This window comes from Medicago truncatula, chromosome 2 (genome assembly GCF_003473485.1).
Source record: "Medicago truncatula cultivar Jemalong A17 chromosome 2, MtrunA17r5.0-ANR, whole genome shotgun sequence".
In the NCBI taxonomy this organism is placed as follows: Eukaryota; Viridiplantae; Streptophyta; class Magnoliopsida; order Fabales; family Fabaceae; genus Medicago; species Medicago truncatula.
Window position 1 is genome coordinate 10,096,570 of NC_053043.1, and position 20,550 is coordinate 10,117,119.

Here is a 20,550-nt window from a genome sequence, read left to right on the forward strand (position 1 = left end):
TCCTCAGAAACTGAGAAAAGGGAACACTTGAACTAAAATGTTACGGATTTTTATATCGTTTATATATCTTTCTCTGTGCTTCTTGTCTTGATCAGTCTAAGTGATGATCACACAACATTATTGATTGTTTGTCAGCTTAATTTGCCTTCAATACTTATCTGTCACCTTTTTTATTTATTGCTCTAACATTTTTTTTATGAATGCGTGCTTAAGATGTTGAAATTAGTATTTTTGTGAACTTGGTGATTAGTGGGAACTGGGAATAAATTACGAGAAAAAGGTTTCATATGTACAACTTTTTGTTACGTATCAAAATAGAGGTGGTGCTATAAAGTTAGAAATAGAAATTAAATTTTGCTATCAAGTATTTTAGGAATAAATCCCAATGAAAATAACCTAAATTCAATTTCTATACTATAGTTGGCTAGTCCAACCGGTATGAAAAAAACTAGATTTGTGTCTGACTTAAGTATGGGAGGTCGAAAATCTGAATTACGGCAGGTTAGAAAATTTTTAAAACTCATCATTATTAAAATTATTATTATTATCATTTTATTTTATTTTATAGATTCAATCCATTAGATATAACAAAGAACATTTTTTTTGTCAAGAACATTGTTCGCTAAGTTGTGGGAGTCTAGCACATTCCGCTAAAATTATTCATTATTAGTTGTTACTCATACATGAGTCTACCCAATTTATATACAACCCCACATGATTTGGTACTCTACTTGAAACAATGAGATCAGTAGCAAAATGCTATGCTAATATTCAAGCATCCACCCACATTAAAATTTCTTCATTCTGGAAGTCATAACAAGAAATTAAAATTTTTATCATCATGATCACAATGTAGCAAAAGCGGAATGCAATTTAATCTTTTTTCTTGTGTCTTTCTATTTAAAGGTAAACAAACAAACATTCACCAAAACTATATATATTTAATAACGTGCATGTGATCACAATTTGGATTTTCTGTAAATTCTTATATAAGTTGAATTCAATTCAAAACATGTCTAGTACATGTAACATGATTGCCACATTTACATAAACTGAAAGGTTTGCTACATGTCCATGAATAAGGAGGAATGTATTAAAACCGAATTGAATCGGATGGTTCAACTAGTTGAACTGTGAACGAACAATGCTTACGGCGTTTCCTTGAATAGTTTGATCGTGGTTTTGTCCGGACTCGAACATTTTAAAGTCGTCAACTCAATGTCTGGTTGTTATATAGTTATTCACTTTGGTTATGCAAATTTTTATGTTCTGCATGTTTGGTTTATTTTGGTCAAGAAATTTAAGTTCTTTATAAAGTTCAATAGTTATTGGAGTTTTTCTTCTTTATTCTATGCAAGTATTGATCAAGTATAGATCCTAGTGTTTATGTCATATTGATTGTATTAAGTAATATAGATGTTATAATCTATGTTTTGTATATATGTTTTCTTTTCTTTATAATCTATGATTGTATTTTCTCTTGGTGTTTGGGAGTTTCAGTTACGTAGTTTGTTGATATCTGCTGGAGAACAAGATGTTGCGTTGCTTAGACGGATTGAAAAATTTGTGCGTTGGTGTGGTAAATTGGTGTAATAGCGAAGTATCAGGCTCAAAGCCACCTCCTAGTGGTTTAGAAAATCCAGAAGAAATTTCAAGAATAACAGTTTGTATGTTATGATCATTGCCATATTACTTTCCATTTTATGATATTAAGAACTTTGGAGGGATGCAAATTGCAGTGTTATCTATCGCAGATAGCGGAAATAGTGTTTCATTCAAATTCTGCTATATGCAATAGTGCTATAGCGCCGCTATTTGAAAACATTTAATACTAAATAGCAGCATATCAAGGAAAAATAGTGATTTGTTCGAATTCTGCTACTCTACAACACTACAGCATCACTATTTAACAACATTGTTAAATAGACAATCCAATCATTTATATATGAACTTCGTTGATAGCTGTTTTGAATTAGCATATATTGAATTTGTTCCGATTATCAACAGATATGCTTTTAGCAACTAGATTCAAAGCACAAACAGAATTTAATAAGCAACAGATATCATTTTAGCATATATTCAAATTCAAATTCAAAGCACAATCCTATATGTTTGTGCTTTGAATCTAGTTGCTTATTTTTCTGTTTTGATTTTCATACTATCATTTTACCAATAGGATTTTAGGAAACTGGTAGGTAGAAATGAACCTGTATCATACTATATGATTTTACCATTTTCAATTTACTAAGCTTCTAGTTAGGGCTTGAACAGAAGTAACTTGTTTTAGCATCAATGCAGTTAGTGTAAGCGAGGTTGAAGCATTGTACGAACTATTTAAGAAGATTAGCAGTGGAGTTGTTGACGATGGACTGATCACTAAGGTTAGTCATCTCATATCATGATCAATGGTTCTACAAGTATTTTGTTTTAGGGCCATTTATCGTTTTTGGCATGCAAACATACCATTTTTCACTTTTAGTTTCTGGAAAAAAGATATTTCTTGTTTCAAAAATAAAAGAATGAAAGATATTTAAACCTGTTTTATAATATTGTTTGTTCAAATTTTTGGTAATGGTATTCATTCTAGCTGATTAGTATAATCAAAAGTGTCTTATAATTATATTACAGGAAGAATTTCAGTTGGCCTTATTCAAGACAAGCAACAAACGAAGTCTGTTTGCAGAGAGGGTACTTAAAAGCTTTCACTCGTGATTTTGTTTGCAACTTATTACGTACCTTTCTTCCCAAGTAAAATAGAAAATAATATTACATGCTACATACATATGATATGAACACTGGTAAATATTTGCTTGTTATTCTTTTCAAATTATGTAGGTGTTTGACATGTTTGACACAAATTCCCATGGAGTACTCGATTTCAAAGAGTTTGCATCTGCTCTGTCTATTTTCCATCCAATTGCACCAATTGATGATAAGATTGATTGTAAGTGTGACAAATATTAAGACTTCAAATCTTAGACAACAACTTTTTATATTAGAAAGGAAATTCTTTTTGGACCTGGATTCCATGCAGTTAGAAAAGAGCTGTTACGTGTGTTAATTGATCTCACCCATTAGTTTAAGATTGGTCGGTTCACATTACAACTTTACAATGTTATTTTTAAATAATATTTACCATTGTTGATTTGAGATCTGAAAGCCGAGATCAATAACAGTGTCACACATTAACTGCATGGAATCCAAAGCCTAGTTCATATGCTTGTCGTAAGTTCCTAACTAACTTTCCCTTATTACAGTTTTATTCAGACTGTATGATCTTAAACAGCAAGGATATATAGACAGAGAACAGGTAATTTGTAATTTAATTTCTTTTTATATGATGTTGAATAAATGGAGTTTGCAACCATTCACCTTCAACATTAACTATCAATCAATGCATATCTAAAATCTTGTTTTAGATTCATATAGGTCAAGTTTTTGTAATTGTGTCTTTGCTTCCTTGGAGTTACTCTACACAAACATGCTTCTAATATCGATATGCATCTGATATAACACTTGTAATTCAAATCTTGTGTATAGTTGAAACAAATGGTGGTAGCTACTCTATCGGAATCTGGCATGAGACTTACAGAAGAAATGCTTAATAGCATCATGGACAAGGTGATTTATCTATCTGATAACACTATAGTCTATATGTATGTCGAATCTTATTATGTTCACATTCCACAAGTCTAGGTAAATTGTGAAATTAATTAATAGGTTTTCTTTATTTTTATGTTGGTTAATCTACACATTTTATTTTTCTTTTCACTCTTCTTGATAATCTATTGAACGGAAAAAAAAACATTAACCAACATATGCAACTTATATGCAAATTATTTAAATTAATGTTGACTACTTGATGATTAGGACAAGCCAGAATCATTATTGCAATATTATAATCTTGTCTATAGAGCTATTGCTAACATTATCAATGATGTTTCAGACGTTTGAGGAAGTGGACACAAATCATGATGGGAAGATTGACAGAGAAGAATGGAAGAACCTTGCTATGCAGCAAACATCGCTTTTGAAAAATATGACTCTTCCCTATCTCACGTGAGTGTCTTCTTGTTGCTATTAACACCATTTCAATTTTGCATTTCTTGTCAACCACGGATGGAAGTCTTGCTATTATATATTAGAATGTGCATACCATGCTTTAAAAATGTGGTCGCATTTGCAGCTGTGGTTATTCCGCAAACCTTTTCTTTCTTTTAGCGGCATGCCCTTATGTATATGCCTCTTTCTATTTGTCAAAAAAACTACCAACTCACCAAAGAGCACTTTAATGAGATGATTTGAATCTCTTCCTGCTTAACTAGAAGTCTTGGGTTTGAATTCATACCTGAGAATATAGTCGCGTTAAAACTATTGAGGATATTGGATTATGTAGTTAATATACAAGCCTAAATCCTAATCAATGACTTTGATTTTTTCATAGTTAGCATCTTGAGTATATCTATATTTTGTTTCTCAAGAAATTGGAAGCATGTTTCTCAATCCTAATCTATTTTTGGTGAAATGGATGTTTAATTAAACATCGATTAGCATTTTGTTACCAAGCTTTACAATCTAACATCTCTCAAATTGTTTGTTTGCAGAGAAATCACAACCACATTTCCTAGTTTCATATTCCATACTCAAGTTGATGATGATTGAAGCAACTGCATCTTCTGTCAGATTGATGTTTCTTGGCTGCTTATGAGTTTGGCATGAAGGAATTGGTTAAAATGGATTTATGAACTTCTGTATATATTTTCATTTAACTGAATTTCGCATTGCCTTTTTGGGTATGTAAGGTTTATCCATTGGATAAGTTGGTTGGATTAACTTCAACCTAGAATATCAAAGTATTTCAGAATTTGAACTAGTGGGTTTTAGAAATGAATTTATTTGACAATATGGTTTGTGAATGAGGAAATTACACCCCCTCCCTGGAGAGATTATGATATTACACTCCCCTCCTCTCTTATGATTAATTATACAACTTAGTCCATTTAACTTAACACTGTTAAAGAAGTTTTCTTAAAAAAAATATTATTTAATAAGTTTAGATTGACAATAATATCCTTTTTTTAAGTCTAATATTTTACTCTTCATTTCACTACCTTCTTCTACCTATGGCAAGCCCTAACCCTTATTCTTTAACGTTTCTTACTAATCTGGTGGCTGGTGTTATTTTTTTATGCCCATTTTCTTCCTTCTTTGACTTTGCCTCTTCCTTTTTGTCCTTTCTCTTTTTATTAATCGACTGAATCTATTAATTCTTAGGATCAAATTTTATGAATCTATAAATCTTGTTTTTGGGAGCATGATAAAGATCGATGCATCAGGTATTTCATTCATGATATTATATGTCCTTGTATTCACTCACATTAATATGTCAAAAAATAGATTAATATTTAAAGAATCAGATTATTAGGTTAAGTAAAATGGATAAAGTTCTAAATATGTTGTTATAGTCAACTAAAAATAGCGATGAACAAAATAGAAACAATGATAAGTTTCCTCCTTAAGGCTTCTCTCAAGACTTCCTCCTCCACTTTTATTTCCTGAACAAATATAAGAGAAATAAATAAATATAATCAGATTTAATTTTGTTTACATACATTTGAAATTATATAAATGATTTACATAAGGAAAACTAGCCTTTTTTTTTTTAAAGGAAAAAATAACTAGTCTTTTGTACGTTGTAAAATTTTATATATTCTAGCTCACTTTTTGTTTCCACCTTTCTCTTAATTTTTGGATACATAAAGCAAAGATCAAAATTGTTGGTGATTTTTTTTTTAGGATTAAAGGTCGAAATTTTTTTTTATGGAGACTAAGACAAAAAGTTTGGATATTTATAGGGACCAAAAACATATTTAACTATAATTAAAAATATTAAAAAATAAATACATTACAAAAAAATGTGTGTGTCTATATGTATATTAAAAAAAAAAAAATGTCCTTTTATGTCATTTTATACTTATCAACCACTTCAACAACTAATTTTACCAAACACATTATTTTTAATAAGCAAGTTTTTCAGCTATAAACTATTAGCTATCAGTCATCAGCTATCAGCTAGCTTTTCAGCTATCAGCTAGCTTATAGTTTATTTTTACCAAACAGAGCCTTAGAGTTTTCTTTCTCGCTAAGGGGTGAAGCCATGTCTTGGTTACATTCTATTCCTCCCAAATTCATAGAAACATATGGAACAAATTGAAGCAAGCTTTCCTCCCTTAATATTCCCATGCACCCAAAGTTTCTCAACGGGGAAATGGAACAATAAGCTTTTCACAAAAAGATGGGGAGCTGTTATATGAAGTATATATGGAAGTGCTTCAAGAAAATACTTGGGCTATGTCTTCCTCAAGGGTTTTAGAAGGGGATAATCATCCCTGCCTTATGCAAAGGATTGATTCACCCCACGAAGAAGACGCTAGATATTTTCACCGGAGGTATCTTGATGAACAAAAGCTTTGAAGAGGTCTTCTTCATCCTTTGAATAAAAGCTTTCTATACTTTATAGTTACTTCACCATTAGACTTTGATACCCCAGTAATTGCGGAGTTGGGATCCGTTATCATGCCTTGGAAGGATTGGTAGGAGGTAGCTGTTTTTCCTTTGGTGTGTGTGTGTTGGTTCGGTGATGTTTGGAGGTGCAGCAGCTGGGGTGCGTGACCTGTTTTGCTGCTGCTGTTGGGAGCCTGCTGTCATGCTGCAGGTTTGGTGTTGCTGGGCATGTGCGCCTGTTTGGATTTTAGGCAGTGAGGCTGGCCTTTGTTGGGTTTTGTGGTTGGTTTCTTCTTGGGTGGAGGTGTCACGCATATAGGCGGCACCTTGTTGTATTGTTTCCCTTTCCTTGCCGCGAGTGGTTGTGCGTCTTGCATATACTCGTCGAGAATAAATTAGCCATATAAAAAAAAAATGACTTTGATACCCCATAACATTAGAAAGAGTTGGGATTTCGATTGTTCATTGTTCTAATCAACTCCAATAATTCTAAGACATCTTTTATTAAACTGCATATTTCCCAAAAACAATCAATCATCAAATTCCTAAACATTCTAAACATCTAGCTAAACACTTACAAAAAATAACCTTGATACTAACAAGTCCCGTGATCGATGTTTTTATTACGACGATAGAATTGTGCACTTGCAGCCTTATCAATCATGGAACAACATGAAATCTTGTATTTATTGTGTTTGGATTTTAGATTCCAGAAGTGTATTTTTCTAAATTTACACGTCCAAATTTTAGATTTAGGATGTGTTAAATACCAGATTTTGAATAGGAACACAAAATTTAATTGATGCATTCAACATGTTTATATTCTGAAATTGAAATTCAAATGTATAAGTAGGAGGAAATCATATCCTGACATATTGCAATAATTTGGCCGAACTCTGTAACATCACTTCTTCTCGAGATAACTGCATCAGCCGTAATTTTTGAGTCGACCACAAAGTCCACGTTGTCAAACCGCATGTCCTGTAACCATTGTGGTGCATGAAAGAGAGTAAGAGCTTCTCCTATATTGACAGAAACCATAGGTGAGAAGCTCATGGTTTTCGCTAGCATATAGGCGCCTTCCTTATCACGTAGGCAAATTCTGATACAGGTACGGTTCTGCACAGGCGAAAATGAGGCATCAATGTTGCATTTAACTCGACCAGGAAGAGGTATCTGCCATCGTATCAACTCTATAGGATCTGGTACAAGCATTTTCTCCTGAACAGCAGCTGGTGGGTGCGTGACAGCTGCAGCATGACCAATTTCTTGCTGTTGTCGCAATCCCATTTGTCCATGATGTGCCGAGCACGGTCCACAACCTGGGCTCATACTTCATGTTCATTCTGCCAAAGCTTCAAGTTGCGATGCTTCCAAATACTCCAAATTATAGCTGCCAATAGGTACCGAAAATCAGGCTGGAAGTTCTGCAGAAAAGAGAGAAAATGGCTTCTGCTGCTATTGCCGTGGAGTGGACAGCTGCACCTGCTGCCATAACCTTGCCGAGTTCCACGCCTGAACAGCAAATGGGCAATGGAAGAAAACATGACCTATATCTTCTGCCTGATGCTCACAGCTTACACAATTAGTTCGGCACTGAACCCCTTTATCTTGCAGCCGAATTCGAGTAGGCAAAACACCACGACAGATTCGCCAAACGAGATTCTCAAGCTTTGGTGGTACCTTTAATTTACAAATGCCAGTCCAAAAACCCGAACATCGATCGTGAAGGAGTATGATCCACGAGCTCCTCCAAACATAGCCTATATGCGCTTTTAACCGAATAAATTTCATTCGCTTCTGCCTTCCATATCAACCTGTCATGTGTTACCTGGGTGACCAGCGGTGTATTCAGAATACCAGATGCAATATCCTCGCTCAATACCTGTAAAATTCGTCATATCATCAATTAAGCTGTTGACTGAAAAATTCCAGATAAAGTGAGCTCCAGATATATTAGTTTTTGATAATTATCTATTTGGTGAGAAATGATTGAATATATGTATAATATTTTTTTACATTAACACTGAATATTAAATAAACTCAAGTTTAATTCCCGTAGCTACTTTAAATTTTTAGTTAAATGTATCTATTTTTCTTATGTTTACATATTTAAATAATTGTAAATTAGTTGATAATTGTTAAAGTTTTTACTAGTCATTTAAAAAAGCTATTGTGATTTGTGACTCCTCATTTGGAACATCTTAACATTTTTCTCTCTTTAAAACTTTGCTACATTTTGAGGGAATCAAATAATTTATTGGGCTAGTTGGTATATAGAATATTTATGTAGAAAGCTTCAACACTTATTTTTGAGTAGCTATGTCTGCCACCATAAAAGAGTGAACAAAAGGAGAGAGGTAAAGCAATAGTGTCACATGCTTATCACTTCTGGGATGCTTTTGAATCAACATTGCACGAAGAACTCTGCAATTTCCTAAAAATTCAAGAATGCTCAAGATATGTACGGCCCTAGAATCCAAACTACTTTAGTCACTCTATAATATATCTTTAACCACATCACTCCAAAAACAACAAATTTTAAATTTCCCCTGCAGAATCATTGCCTAGTATTTAATCATTGTAATATTAATACTTGCTGTGAGTACACGTCAATGTGATGGTCTGATGAATTTGCATTGCTATATTGATGATCAAGTAATGGCAAAACATACAACTTGTGTTACGAATGTAAGAGTACTCTCACAATTTTGTACGTCACAGTTACTAGTAATTTCTACAACAACAAAAAAATGAGTCAAATAAATTATTATTGATTAAACTGACACTAATGATCATGTTACAACTATTTTTTTAGGAGATTTAAATTTCGTCCCTTATCCAACATTTTGAGTAGACATGGCAATAGGGCTGGGTTTTACTTTCCCATCCTCGCCCCCGATTCCCATTTATTTATTCGTTACCTCACTCATAGCTAACGTGTATGAGAAATTGAATCTCATCTCGTCCCTAACCGGTTCATGTATCCCCGTTAGTAAGATTGATTTAAGATCTGAATATCACCAGATACGAGTGAAGACAGAGGATATTTTCAAAACTGCATTTCGAACGAGGTATGGGCACTATGAATACTTTGTGATGTCATTTGGTGTGACTAATGCGCTTGGTGTCTTCATGGAATACATGAATAGAATCTTCCATCCTTATTTGGATCAGTTTATGGTGGTGTTTATAGACGATATCTTGATGTATTCGAAGTCAGAGGAGGAGCATGCAGAGCATCTAAGGATTGTGTTGCATACTTTGAAAGAGAATAAGTTGTTTGATAAGTTGTCAAAGTGTGAGTTTTAGTTGCGGGAAGTGAGTTTCCTTGGTCATGTGATCTCGAGAGGTGGAATAGTAGTGGATCTGTCTAAGGTTGATGCAGTGTTGCAGTGGGAGACTCTGAAGTCTGTGTTTGAGATTAGAAGTTTTCTTGGTTTGGCGGGTTATTATCAGAGGTTCATTGAAGAATTTTCTAAGTTGGCTTTACCGTTGACTCAGAAAGGGCAAGTGTTTGTTTGGGATTCTAAGTGTGAAGAGAGTTTCCAAGAGTTGAAGAGGAGGTTGATGTCATCGCCAGTGTTGACTTTTCCGAATCCAAAGGAATTTTTTGTTGTGTATTGCTGGGTATAAATGAAGAAGCAATTTCACCCTTTCCTCCACTCAGAAACATCTCCCTATTAAGATATATACACATATATGTAAGAGTTGTGTTATTGTTGCTTTGAGCATCCAATAGTTGTTCATGTGCCCTTACTAGTTCACGTGCAGTGTTAGTGGTTGTTGTATCGTGGAGAGTACTAGCTTTGAGGCCAACTACATCAAGTGATTGACCTATGATGGTGTAACGCCCTCTTTAATTATTTAATTATTTTATAGAGTTTAGAGTCCTCTTTAAATGATTTATGTTGATTTTATGGCGTGGTGTATTTTATTAAATGACTATTTGTATTATTTAATAGAATAAGTGAGAATAAGTGATTATTGGAGTTTTGGGGGTTAATTAATAATTAAGTAAATTAAGTGGGAGTTAAGTAAAATAAAAGGGGAGTTAAGTTTAGGAGTTAGGAAAATTGAGAAGTCAGAAGCAGTTTCGTTTCACGTACAAACAAGTTTTGGGAGAAAAACCAAGAGAAGAGCCAAGAGGGGAGAATCTGATTTTTGTAGAGCTTTGTTCATCAATTCAAGGTAAGGGTGAGGCTAACTCTCAATGATTATAGTTTGTATAATTCTGATTTTGATTTAGCAAGGGGTAGTGGTTAAATTTGGGAATTGGGATTAGGTTTTGATTATTGATTTTTGAATGAAAAAGTGTAGAAACCATAGAATTGAACGGGGAAAAGAGTGGTTAATCAGGTAGGTTAGTGATGGATTAACGTTTTAATGATAGGGTAATCATATGGTGATGATTATGGATTATTTTGGAGAGTTTAGGGTCAAGAAACGGAGCCAAGGAGGCTCCCATGGTAGAAAATCGCAGAAAAATCTGTAATATCAACACGTATGATGCTGTCGAAATCGTGAGGCGATTCCAGTGATCGTGAGGCGATTTTGACAGAAAATCTGTAATTTCAGTATGTCTGATGTATACCTTGTTTCATGTTCTTGCGTCTTTTTCACACGTTTCTGTTCTGAATTGGCCTTTGGTGTAAATATGAAAGTTTTAGATAATTGTGTTAGCTTTCTAGTGGTATTGGTTTGACTTGAAAATGATTTTTAGTTTTTGAGATATGATGAAAATACTCCAGGGAGGTCTTAGTGAAATCTTATGAAAATTCAGCACAACCATTTCTAAGTTAATCCAAAACTTATGGGATAATTCCAAAGCTCAAAACTAGAAGTACTATGAGTTCAATTAAGGTGTTTAAGAGTATTTAATCCATGATGTGAGTTGATCTTGGGATATGAATGGAAGTTGTTAATAAGTTATAGACTTACAGAGAACCTGAAGCTGTTTTTTTATGTAATTGTATATTGTTGGTTGGATTTTGTGTAGGACAAATAGTTATGTTTAACTGTGCTACTTTTACCGGAGTTGTTGAATTAAGTATGGTGAATTGTTGATTTATGTATAATTACATTTAAACAAATTATACAAGTTGTTGAAATTCATTGCCGAAGGTTGTTGTGTCATAGTTGACCATGTTGATGAGTAAGTCATATTCATATATGCATTATTGTGTAGCAGTTGTTGTTGTCGTTGTCGTAGATCATGTTGTCGTTGAGTTGTATGTTGATATACATAAGTGGAGTTCATTGCATAAACATAAAGTGGTGAGGGCTCATGCCCTGGAACGCCTTGTCGTTCAATTGGTGAGGGCTTATGCCCTGTGAATGCTTTAACCATTCAAATTCGGTGAGGGCTTATGCCCTGGAATGCCTTGTCATTCAACTGTTGAGGGCTCATGCCCAGGAATGTTTATCATTCAAATTGTTGGGGGCTTATGCCCCGGAATGCTTAGTCATTCATCACGTTGAAAATGGTACCACATGCATATTGTAGTTGTCGTTGTTGTTGGTTGCATCGTTATTGTTGTCGTTGTTGTTGATTGAGTTATTGTTGTTGTTGTTGATTTGAGTTGTTGTTGTTGTTGCGTTGTTGATTTTGTTGTTACCGTTATTGTCGAATCTTGTGGTTGTCGTCGTTGTTGGTTGAATTAGTAAGTGTTACTAAAGTTGTAGAAGTATGAATATTACTACTGAATATATGTTGCTAATTATGTTATTTAATTAAGTTGTTAAATACAGTTGATGATTTATATATCTATTTTTATTGTTTGTGAATCTCACCCCTTCTGCTTGAAAATGTTGCCCTTCGTATGGGTAACTTGCAGGTGATCTAGAGTAGTAGCTGTTAGATGTTGTTGTGAGTGGATTTTCCTCACATGAGTCTTAGGAGCTCTGATACGTAACGGGATGGGGATAATTTGTCGTTCTATTCATCATTCCTTATGTATCATTATGAACCCGTTGGTGTTTGATTAAATCTTTAAAGATATTTATGTTTAGGCCATGTGCCAGAATTTATTGGAAGTTGTTTTAATGTTGAAAATATTCTGCTGCGATGAATTATTATGTTTTACCGAAGACTACTACTTAATAAATAGTATTTTATTCTATTTATGGATTTTTGAAAAGCAGTGTGACATTCCGGTTGTTGATTACTCTGATTATTTAAATGAAATTTTTATGTTGGAAAAACAGGGTGTTACAGATGGCACACCTCAGCCAAAGACCGATAAGTTCTTCATTTCTTCTTTATTTTATATGATAATTATATTTAAAATTGCTGTTATATTTCTTGATTATTGATGCTATTTATTAATTAATCCTATGTTAACTTTCCAACATATGTAACCTTTATGTGAGTGAGATGATCTAATAAGAGACATTCATTGGACCTAAAGTCAATCTTATGAGATCGGTAATGTCTTTTCTTTTTTAGGAATGATATTTGTACAACTAAAAGTAGACAACTTTGATGACAATCAATTTTCTCCCCTTGTGATTGGACAAAAACAATGGAGAGAGAAAGAAGAAGAAGAAGAAGAAGAAGAGAGAATAAAAAACACATGTGAGTATGAGAGAAATTGTTGTTTAAAGAGTTGTCAAAAAGTGGTTCTACAAATATCACTTTTTTTTTTTTTTGAAAGAAGATTGGTACTCCCTCCGTTTCTAAATATAAGAAAATTTTACATTTTAGATTCATTTAATTAATGATGTATGTGGTTTATAATATAGACCACATACATCATTAATTGAATGAACTTAAAAAGTAAAATTTATTTATATTTAGAAACATAGGGAGTAATGTCTTGAAAGTGGAATACAAGCACTCCCAACAACTTGTTAAGATTTTAGAATCAAGTTCATAATTAAACAAAATATAATAGAGACCTTAAAATTTAAAATTTAAAGAAGCGTGTTAAAATATTATTAACTTGCAAGGTAATGCATGGGGTCAACTATGTGTATATGCTTGCGTTCAACAATCCTATTTCGATGATCAATGTGTTACATTAACAAGAATTACACATGACTTAATGGAATAGGATCATCAACTGAGGCTAGTGCATTCATATTCTTGCAAATACGAAGCAAATGTTGTACGTAGTTCAACCAAAATGTCTCGCTTTAGTGCGAGTTTGTTTCCAAAATACATAGAGAAACAATACAAAGCACAAAGGAGTGGGAGAAACAACAACCTTGTTGAAGAGCGTGGATTGAAGCCATAACAACAACATTTAGTCACGTTACCGTCACAGCGAATACGAAAGATTAATCGTACTGAATGGCGAGCTTTTTGTGCATTGAAGTACAACTCAATTTGTTGACGTCATAGGTGGAAATTATCTTCGTTAAGTTTCTATGGGATTTGAATATAATATTGCAATGAAGATGAACGTGAATCATCAATTAAATTCACACGATTTGACGAAAGAGAACAGACAAAGTTTGTTTCGACAATGGGGGCGATGGTGGTGTTTGAACATAGAGCAGAACTATCTAATTGATACCATCTTGCATCTCCTCCTGGTAGGGGGTAGTTGTTTTGTGCCAGTTTCGGAGAGACAATCAAGGTGAGTAGAAAAGGAAAATTAATATTGTGTTGATGACATATTGTTAGATGTTACAGTGATGCAAGATCTAATGATCATAATTAAAATTAAATGTTGTCTTTTGTGGACCATCTAGTCTCATGACTCACCATAGATACAGCCCCATCTACTATATCTATTTGAAATGGAGGAATACTTACTGAGACACAATCCCAACTAAAAGTATTTGAGCACACAAACAAAATTTTAAAAAATTAAAAGAGAATAAAATTAAATGATTTCAATTTATGTGATTAAATTAATTTTGTTTAACTTTGTTGATTTTATGTGAGAGTGTCCAAATAATAATATTAATTTGGATATGTGCCATTTGAAATGTTTCACACTTGACATTAAAATGCAATGCATAGGTCCATAAGTATTAGCTCAACTGGAAAAAATGTCGAAATTGTTAGGTTATACGTCATGATTGGGATTTGAACCCCACGTCCACTTTGTGTGTGTGAGTTTATGAAAAGAATCATTTTAAAAAAAATCATTTTTAATAAAATATTTGCGTTTTGAATAGTTTTTAAAAAAAAAATCATTTTTAATAACTAGTAGGTAGAGAGAAAGAAAAAATATAACACCTATATGGTTTATTTGCAGGCACATGGTTGAATTTATAATAATTGAGGTAATACTTCTTCTAAAAAAAAAATTATCTACTTTTTTAAATACTTTTTATGAAAATAATTTTTTGAGATCCATACAATTAATGATTTTTAGACAGACAAAATGACAATAATGACAATAACCATTGAAAACTCACAAATAAGTGGAGGAGTTGGAGTTCGAACCCCAATCATGGCAATCAACCTAGCAATTTCGATATTTTTGACAATTAAACTATGACTTATGGACGACGCATACAATGTTTACATATAACAAAATTTATATCAACCTTAATAATTATACTTATGAAATCAGAATTTTATAACAAAAATAAAATATTATTATTAATTTTGAAAAGGTATTATGTAATGACCATAATCAACAAATGGGGAGTGGTGCAGGCAAGCTTGGCAAGAAAGTAAGAGAATTATTTTATGATGTTTTCTCCGGAAAATGTGGAGTAAGAAGAAGATAGAAAAAATAAAGAGTTAAAGAAGGGAAAAATAAGAATTGCTTCTTTCAACTTTGGTTATTCTCATTTCATAAATGTTAAAATTTCATAAGATACATGTGTTCTTTAGGTGTGAAGCACCATATGCATGATTCACTTATAATATCATGTAATTCCTATCAAACCATATAATGAAATGATGTGATATTCAACTGTTTGAATATTTTAAAAAATTATGTAATAGAATGGAAATGATGACATTATTCCATCTCATACTATTTTTCATTAAAATTTCACCATAATTTATTAAAAGAAGAGTCTGATCTATGTTTCATTTCACTCAACTATGCTCATTCTATTTTATAAATTTTCATTTCATTGCATTACATACCAATCCAAAAATATATATTCCTAAAGCTAAACATTAAATTTGACATACAACTAAATCAAAAAGAAGAAGAAAAATTGGAAAATACAAAGGAAAAATACATCTTGCTCTTTTGTTTTCTTTGAGTTTTTGGGATCAATAATCTGAATTTCAATCCTAGTTAACACAATTCTTGTTTTTTATCCTTTTTCTTTTTTTGAAAAAGCTTAACACAGATCTTGTTGAAAGCTTATTTATTTTTAAATCAAACTCCAAACTATCAAAGTCTTTCTTCCCTAAAAAACAAAATAACCATTTGTTTTAGTTAACAAGGTCATGGATTGTGTTCTGTCAAAAAAAAAAAAGGTCATGGATTGTGAAATGTCACATGGGAGGCGATAGACTTTTAATAAGCATATGATTGATTCATCTAATTTTGGGTCCATTATGAAAGATTGTCTCTCTCTAAAATCTCTTTTTTGTCAAAACTCTACGGTAGATTATTTTTTGGAGCCAGCCTACATAATGACTTATAAGTCAGTTTTGGAGTGTTTGATTATCTTTCACATAGTAATTTTACTATTTTGCAAGATATTATTATTATTGAAAAATGACATAAGATAAGACTATTTGACTTAAAAAAAAAAAAAAAAACTACTTCATTGCAACTTCCTAGCTACACTCCTACTATTATCATTTTGTGAAATTCATCTTCTTATTTAAAAATTTAACAATTTTAATCTATCCATGAAATATTACATCTAAACTACGAAGATATGACATATAAAACTTTTTTTTATGAAAGAATGTTTAAATAAAACTTTTAAAAGATTTTTGGCAAAATTACACAATTAGTCCCTTAACTTTATTTTAGGTAACACTTTCGTCCTTTATCTTTTTTTTGTCACAATTTAGTCATTTATGTTATAAAATGACAATATCTTATCATTTTTTATGAGATTTTTTTCAAAGAAATTTGATTTTCTAGGCTTGTATGATGAAGATTTGCGTTTGCCTATGAATTTGATGATTTTTTTTTTTGGAGTTTTTGATTATTTTTTCATAAAAAAAGATAACTATGTTATTATTTTATAACATAAAGGAATAAATCGTGAAAAAAAAAGAAGATAAAGGACGAAAGTGTTAACTAAAAAAAGTTAAGGGACTAATTGCGTAATTTTGCCAAAATTTTTCTTACAATTTCATGACATTAATAGTTTTCTATCATTAAGATTATATTTGGATTGATGGAATGGGATGGAATGGAATGAACTTATGTTCCATTGTTTGGATAAGTAATAAAAGGATGGAATGGAATGGTATGGAGTGGAATACATTTCATCCTATTCCACCACCACGTACTCTCACTTTTGGGTTTTTTACTAAAATATGTCCCATAAAACTTTCTAAAGAATTAAAATATAAAAAAGCTTGTTTTTGAAAATAATAAAATTTAAACTTTCAAGAAAATGGAATACACCATTTTTTATATAATATTTTTATATTTAATCCTTTGACATGTTCCTTTTTTTTTTTTTTTTGAGAGAATTGACATGGGCCTTTTGTATACTTAGCTTTCCTATGTTCATATGAACTTTTGAAACACTGCAGTTTCATTCAAATTTCCAAGTGAGTCCTAAAGTTTCAACTAACTCACTTTTATGTGTAACAGATCAATCAAATAATTGTATGGCCCCTAGTTGGGTGGTTGTTGTTGAATCAATTATCTACTCCTCCATTATTCCAACGAGAAAGGTTTAAATTTCACATTTATTTAAAGAAAATGGTATAGTTGCTCACTTTAAAGTTGGATATTTGTTTTGTTTATTAAATAACTGATGTTTTTTGATATATTAGATATATCGGTAATTCAATGAATATGGTAAAAAATTCTTTCTTGTGAGAATACTTTGGTATTTTTATGAATGTTTGCGGTGTGATTTAGATCATTTTAAGTAGAAAGTCATCCAATCTAAAAATAAAAATAATGTGCAGTTCAATTTTAGATTATTCACAAAAAAAAAATATCAATGTGTAGTTCGATTTGTTTTGGAAGATTCAAAGAAAATCGGATCGAATTATATGTGGTTTGACTTGGTTCAGCTTTTAACACAAACAAATATAAATACTAGTAAATAATATAAATATTCTATTTTAATTAGTAATTCATTATTTATGTCAATGTAAGTGACTTAATAACAACCATGACCACCCCTAAAAAAACACCTTGACCTTTTCTAATAAAAAAAAAAAAGCCATGACCATCCCCTAAAAATAAACCATGACCATATCAACCACATCCATGTTTAAGAAGCATGCTTATCTCAATTGCATCTGTATTTCGTGACTAAACACTAAAAGTATGCATGAATTGGTGAAACATATGAATAGTAAAAAAAAGTCTAGCTAACAAGTGTCGTTAAATATTTAAAAAAGAAAATAAATGATAAATTTTATTTTAAAAAGGTTACTTTTTAATATTTCGTGAATAAATAACTTTTTAATATATATTATCCCATATTTTTTTTCCCTTCTTTCCATTATTTTACCTCACCCATTTTTTTTGGTTTTCACACTAGTTTCCGACCCACCAAAGGTGGTCGACTAATCCGGCTCATGCGTAGAGGCATGCGCACTGTCAAACGTTGTTTCCCTTGAGAATCGAACCCGGTATTCTCCGGATACGTTCTTGGAAGGAGCTCCTTGCCATTGGAGCCCAAGCAACTTGGTTACCATTTTTTTAAATACATTTATTTATTTTTTACTTTTTAGGGATATTTAATTTTGCAATTAATAATTTAACTTTTGAGCCAAAAAATATTTTCAATTAGTCAATTCCTTAAAAAAGATATTAACCAAAAACTCATTTATCCAATTATATGTACATATAATTTTATGTGTGCATATATCAACCAAAATTCCTCGTCTTTTTTTCATTACATGCTAAATTACCTATAGAAAAACATGGCCACTCCACCTTCTCATTTCTCTGCTTCTTCTGAATGGTAAACCTCACTCCTCTCCACTTTAATAATTTCATTTATACACTGTTTTCATGTAAATTATTTGCAAATTGTTTTTTTTTTTTTATCTTTTTAATTGATTTGGAGATTTAGTTGTAAATCTGTTCAATCAAAGATGCAACAAATCAGAGATAACCATCCCTTGCTCTTTTGGTGTGCTTAATTTACAATCAGAAGATAAAAATCAGATTAATATTGCATGGTCTTGCCATTTTTCTTTTCTTTTTAAGATTCAACAAAGTGCAACTACTTGAATACATTGAGGGTCCAAGTCATGGTCATAGATAGTGTTACAAAGTTGATGCCTTAGTTTTTGTAATGAGACGTAAATTTAACATCTTTATGGTGTTATTGTGTTTGGCTGCCTGAATTTGATGATGTGCTTTTGGAACTATGATTATTTATATGATTTTGTAAGTAATCTTTTTTTTTTTTTTTCAAGAATTAATCTGGTTACCTTGAATTTCATTTTTAATCAAAATAATAGCACGTAATCAAGGTTGACAGATCCATGTTGATGACATCGAGGGCATTTTGCTCTCACTAGAATCTCATCAACTTAGTTTGAAATATAAGTATTCAGTTAAACGTTATTGAACAATATAAAATTAATCTGGTATATTACACTTATGTAATTTGATTGAAATTGCATTGACGTCAGATCTACATTGATGACAGCTAGGACATTTGCTCTCCAAGAATTTTCATAACGTTGTTCAACAGTGTAATAGTATTCAAGTATTACACCATTGTAAGTTGATCGCTCCTAATTATATATATACATCAATTGTCTTATACTTTATTATATATTTTGAGTATAATATTGTATGTACTAATTCATGATCAAATAATTTCAGCGTAGAAATGAGATATAGCTGTGTTATGTATTTTTTACTTTTTTTATTTTTTTATTTTTTATATATATACTAGGTGTGTTACGTAATCTTAACTTGTTAGATTTTCAATCAATGGTGAATGAAACACTATGTAGATGTGTTGATTTAATATTTTCCGGATAGTAGAACATGAAGATTTTCACAATTAATTTTAATTACGTGCTTATTTCACAATTAATTTTCCGGATATATTAACCTTAGATTTAATTTATGCAAAATGACATCTTTTATTTCTAAATGTTAACCCGTGACGCAATATTAACCGTAGATTTTACCTAATTTTTTCGTGTGACTTTACTATATTAACCCTAGATTTAATTTATGCAAAATGTCATCTCTTATTTCTAAATGTTAACCCGTGACGCAACATTAACCCTAGATTTAACGTATTTTTTTACGTGACTTTACTATATTAACCCTAGACTTAATTTATGCAAAATGTCAGCTCTAATTTTAACCTAATTTTTCCCTCCAGACTTTTACATTTAATGTTTATCTAAGGTAAAATAATAACCTTAGATAATCACGGCATAAAAAAAAATTCTTCGAAAGAAAAGATGTTAAAACAACGGAACATTGTGATTCATCATAAAATATGTATGGGCTGATTTAGAGATCATATAATCAGTTTATGAGATTAGGAATTGACATAATATTTAGGATGAAAATAATTGGAACCAATTAGAGTGATTGTTTTGCGCTTTCCTTTTAGAATTGTTCTTGACACCTGGTTTGGGAAATGCTAAACAGGGAAATAACAATAATATTAGTCTAATGCATATTAACATGGATAAGACATATGCGAATATAGTTACATATAATTTATAAAATAAAGGTAGCATAACTGATTTTAAGTTAAAGAAAATATATCATGACTTCTAATTTATCTTCCTAAAAAGGCTAGATAAATGCATTCATGTGCATTATATGAACCCCGTTGACCAATTAACATTGTTGAAACAAATGGAAATTAAGCATCGCTCCCGCATGTGCATCTATAGCTAGCACCATTTGACAATGATGTCTTCAAACATTTGGTGAAACTCTCATAATATTATCCAAACTGGTTAAGATTGAATTTAGTTGCTTTCCA

General features: G+C 31.6%; 1 protein-coding gene across 1 annotated transcript; it reads left to right on the forward strand.

Annotated features, from left to right (window-relative positions):
- Positions 1 to 1,506: 1,506 nt before the first annotated feature.
- On the forward strand, positions 1,507 to 4,871 carry LOC11407179 (calcineurin B-like protein 3). Its single transcript, XM_003594289.2, is given in 9 exon segments — positions 1,507 to 1,667; positions 2,299 to 2,381; positions 2,629 to 2,688; positions 2,836 to 2,944; positions 3,258 to 3,310; positions 3,541 to 3,621; positions 3,947 to 4,059; positions 4,605 to 4,656; positions 4,659 to 4,871. Coding segments are annotated over 9 exon segments (714 nt in total). The 5' UTR covers positions 1,507 to 1,534; the 3' UTR covers positions 4,689 to 4,871.
- Positions 4,872 to 20,550: the final 15,679 nt, after the last annotated feature.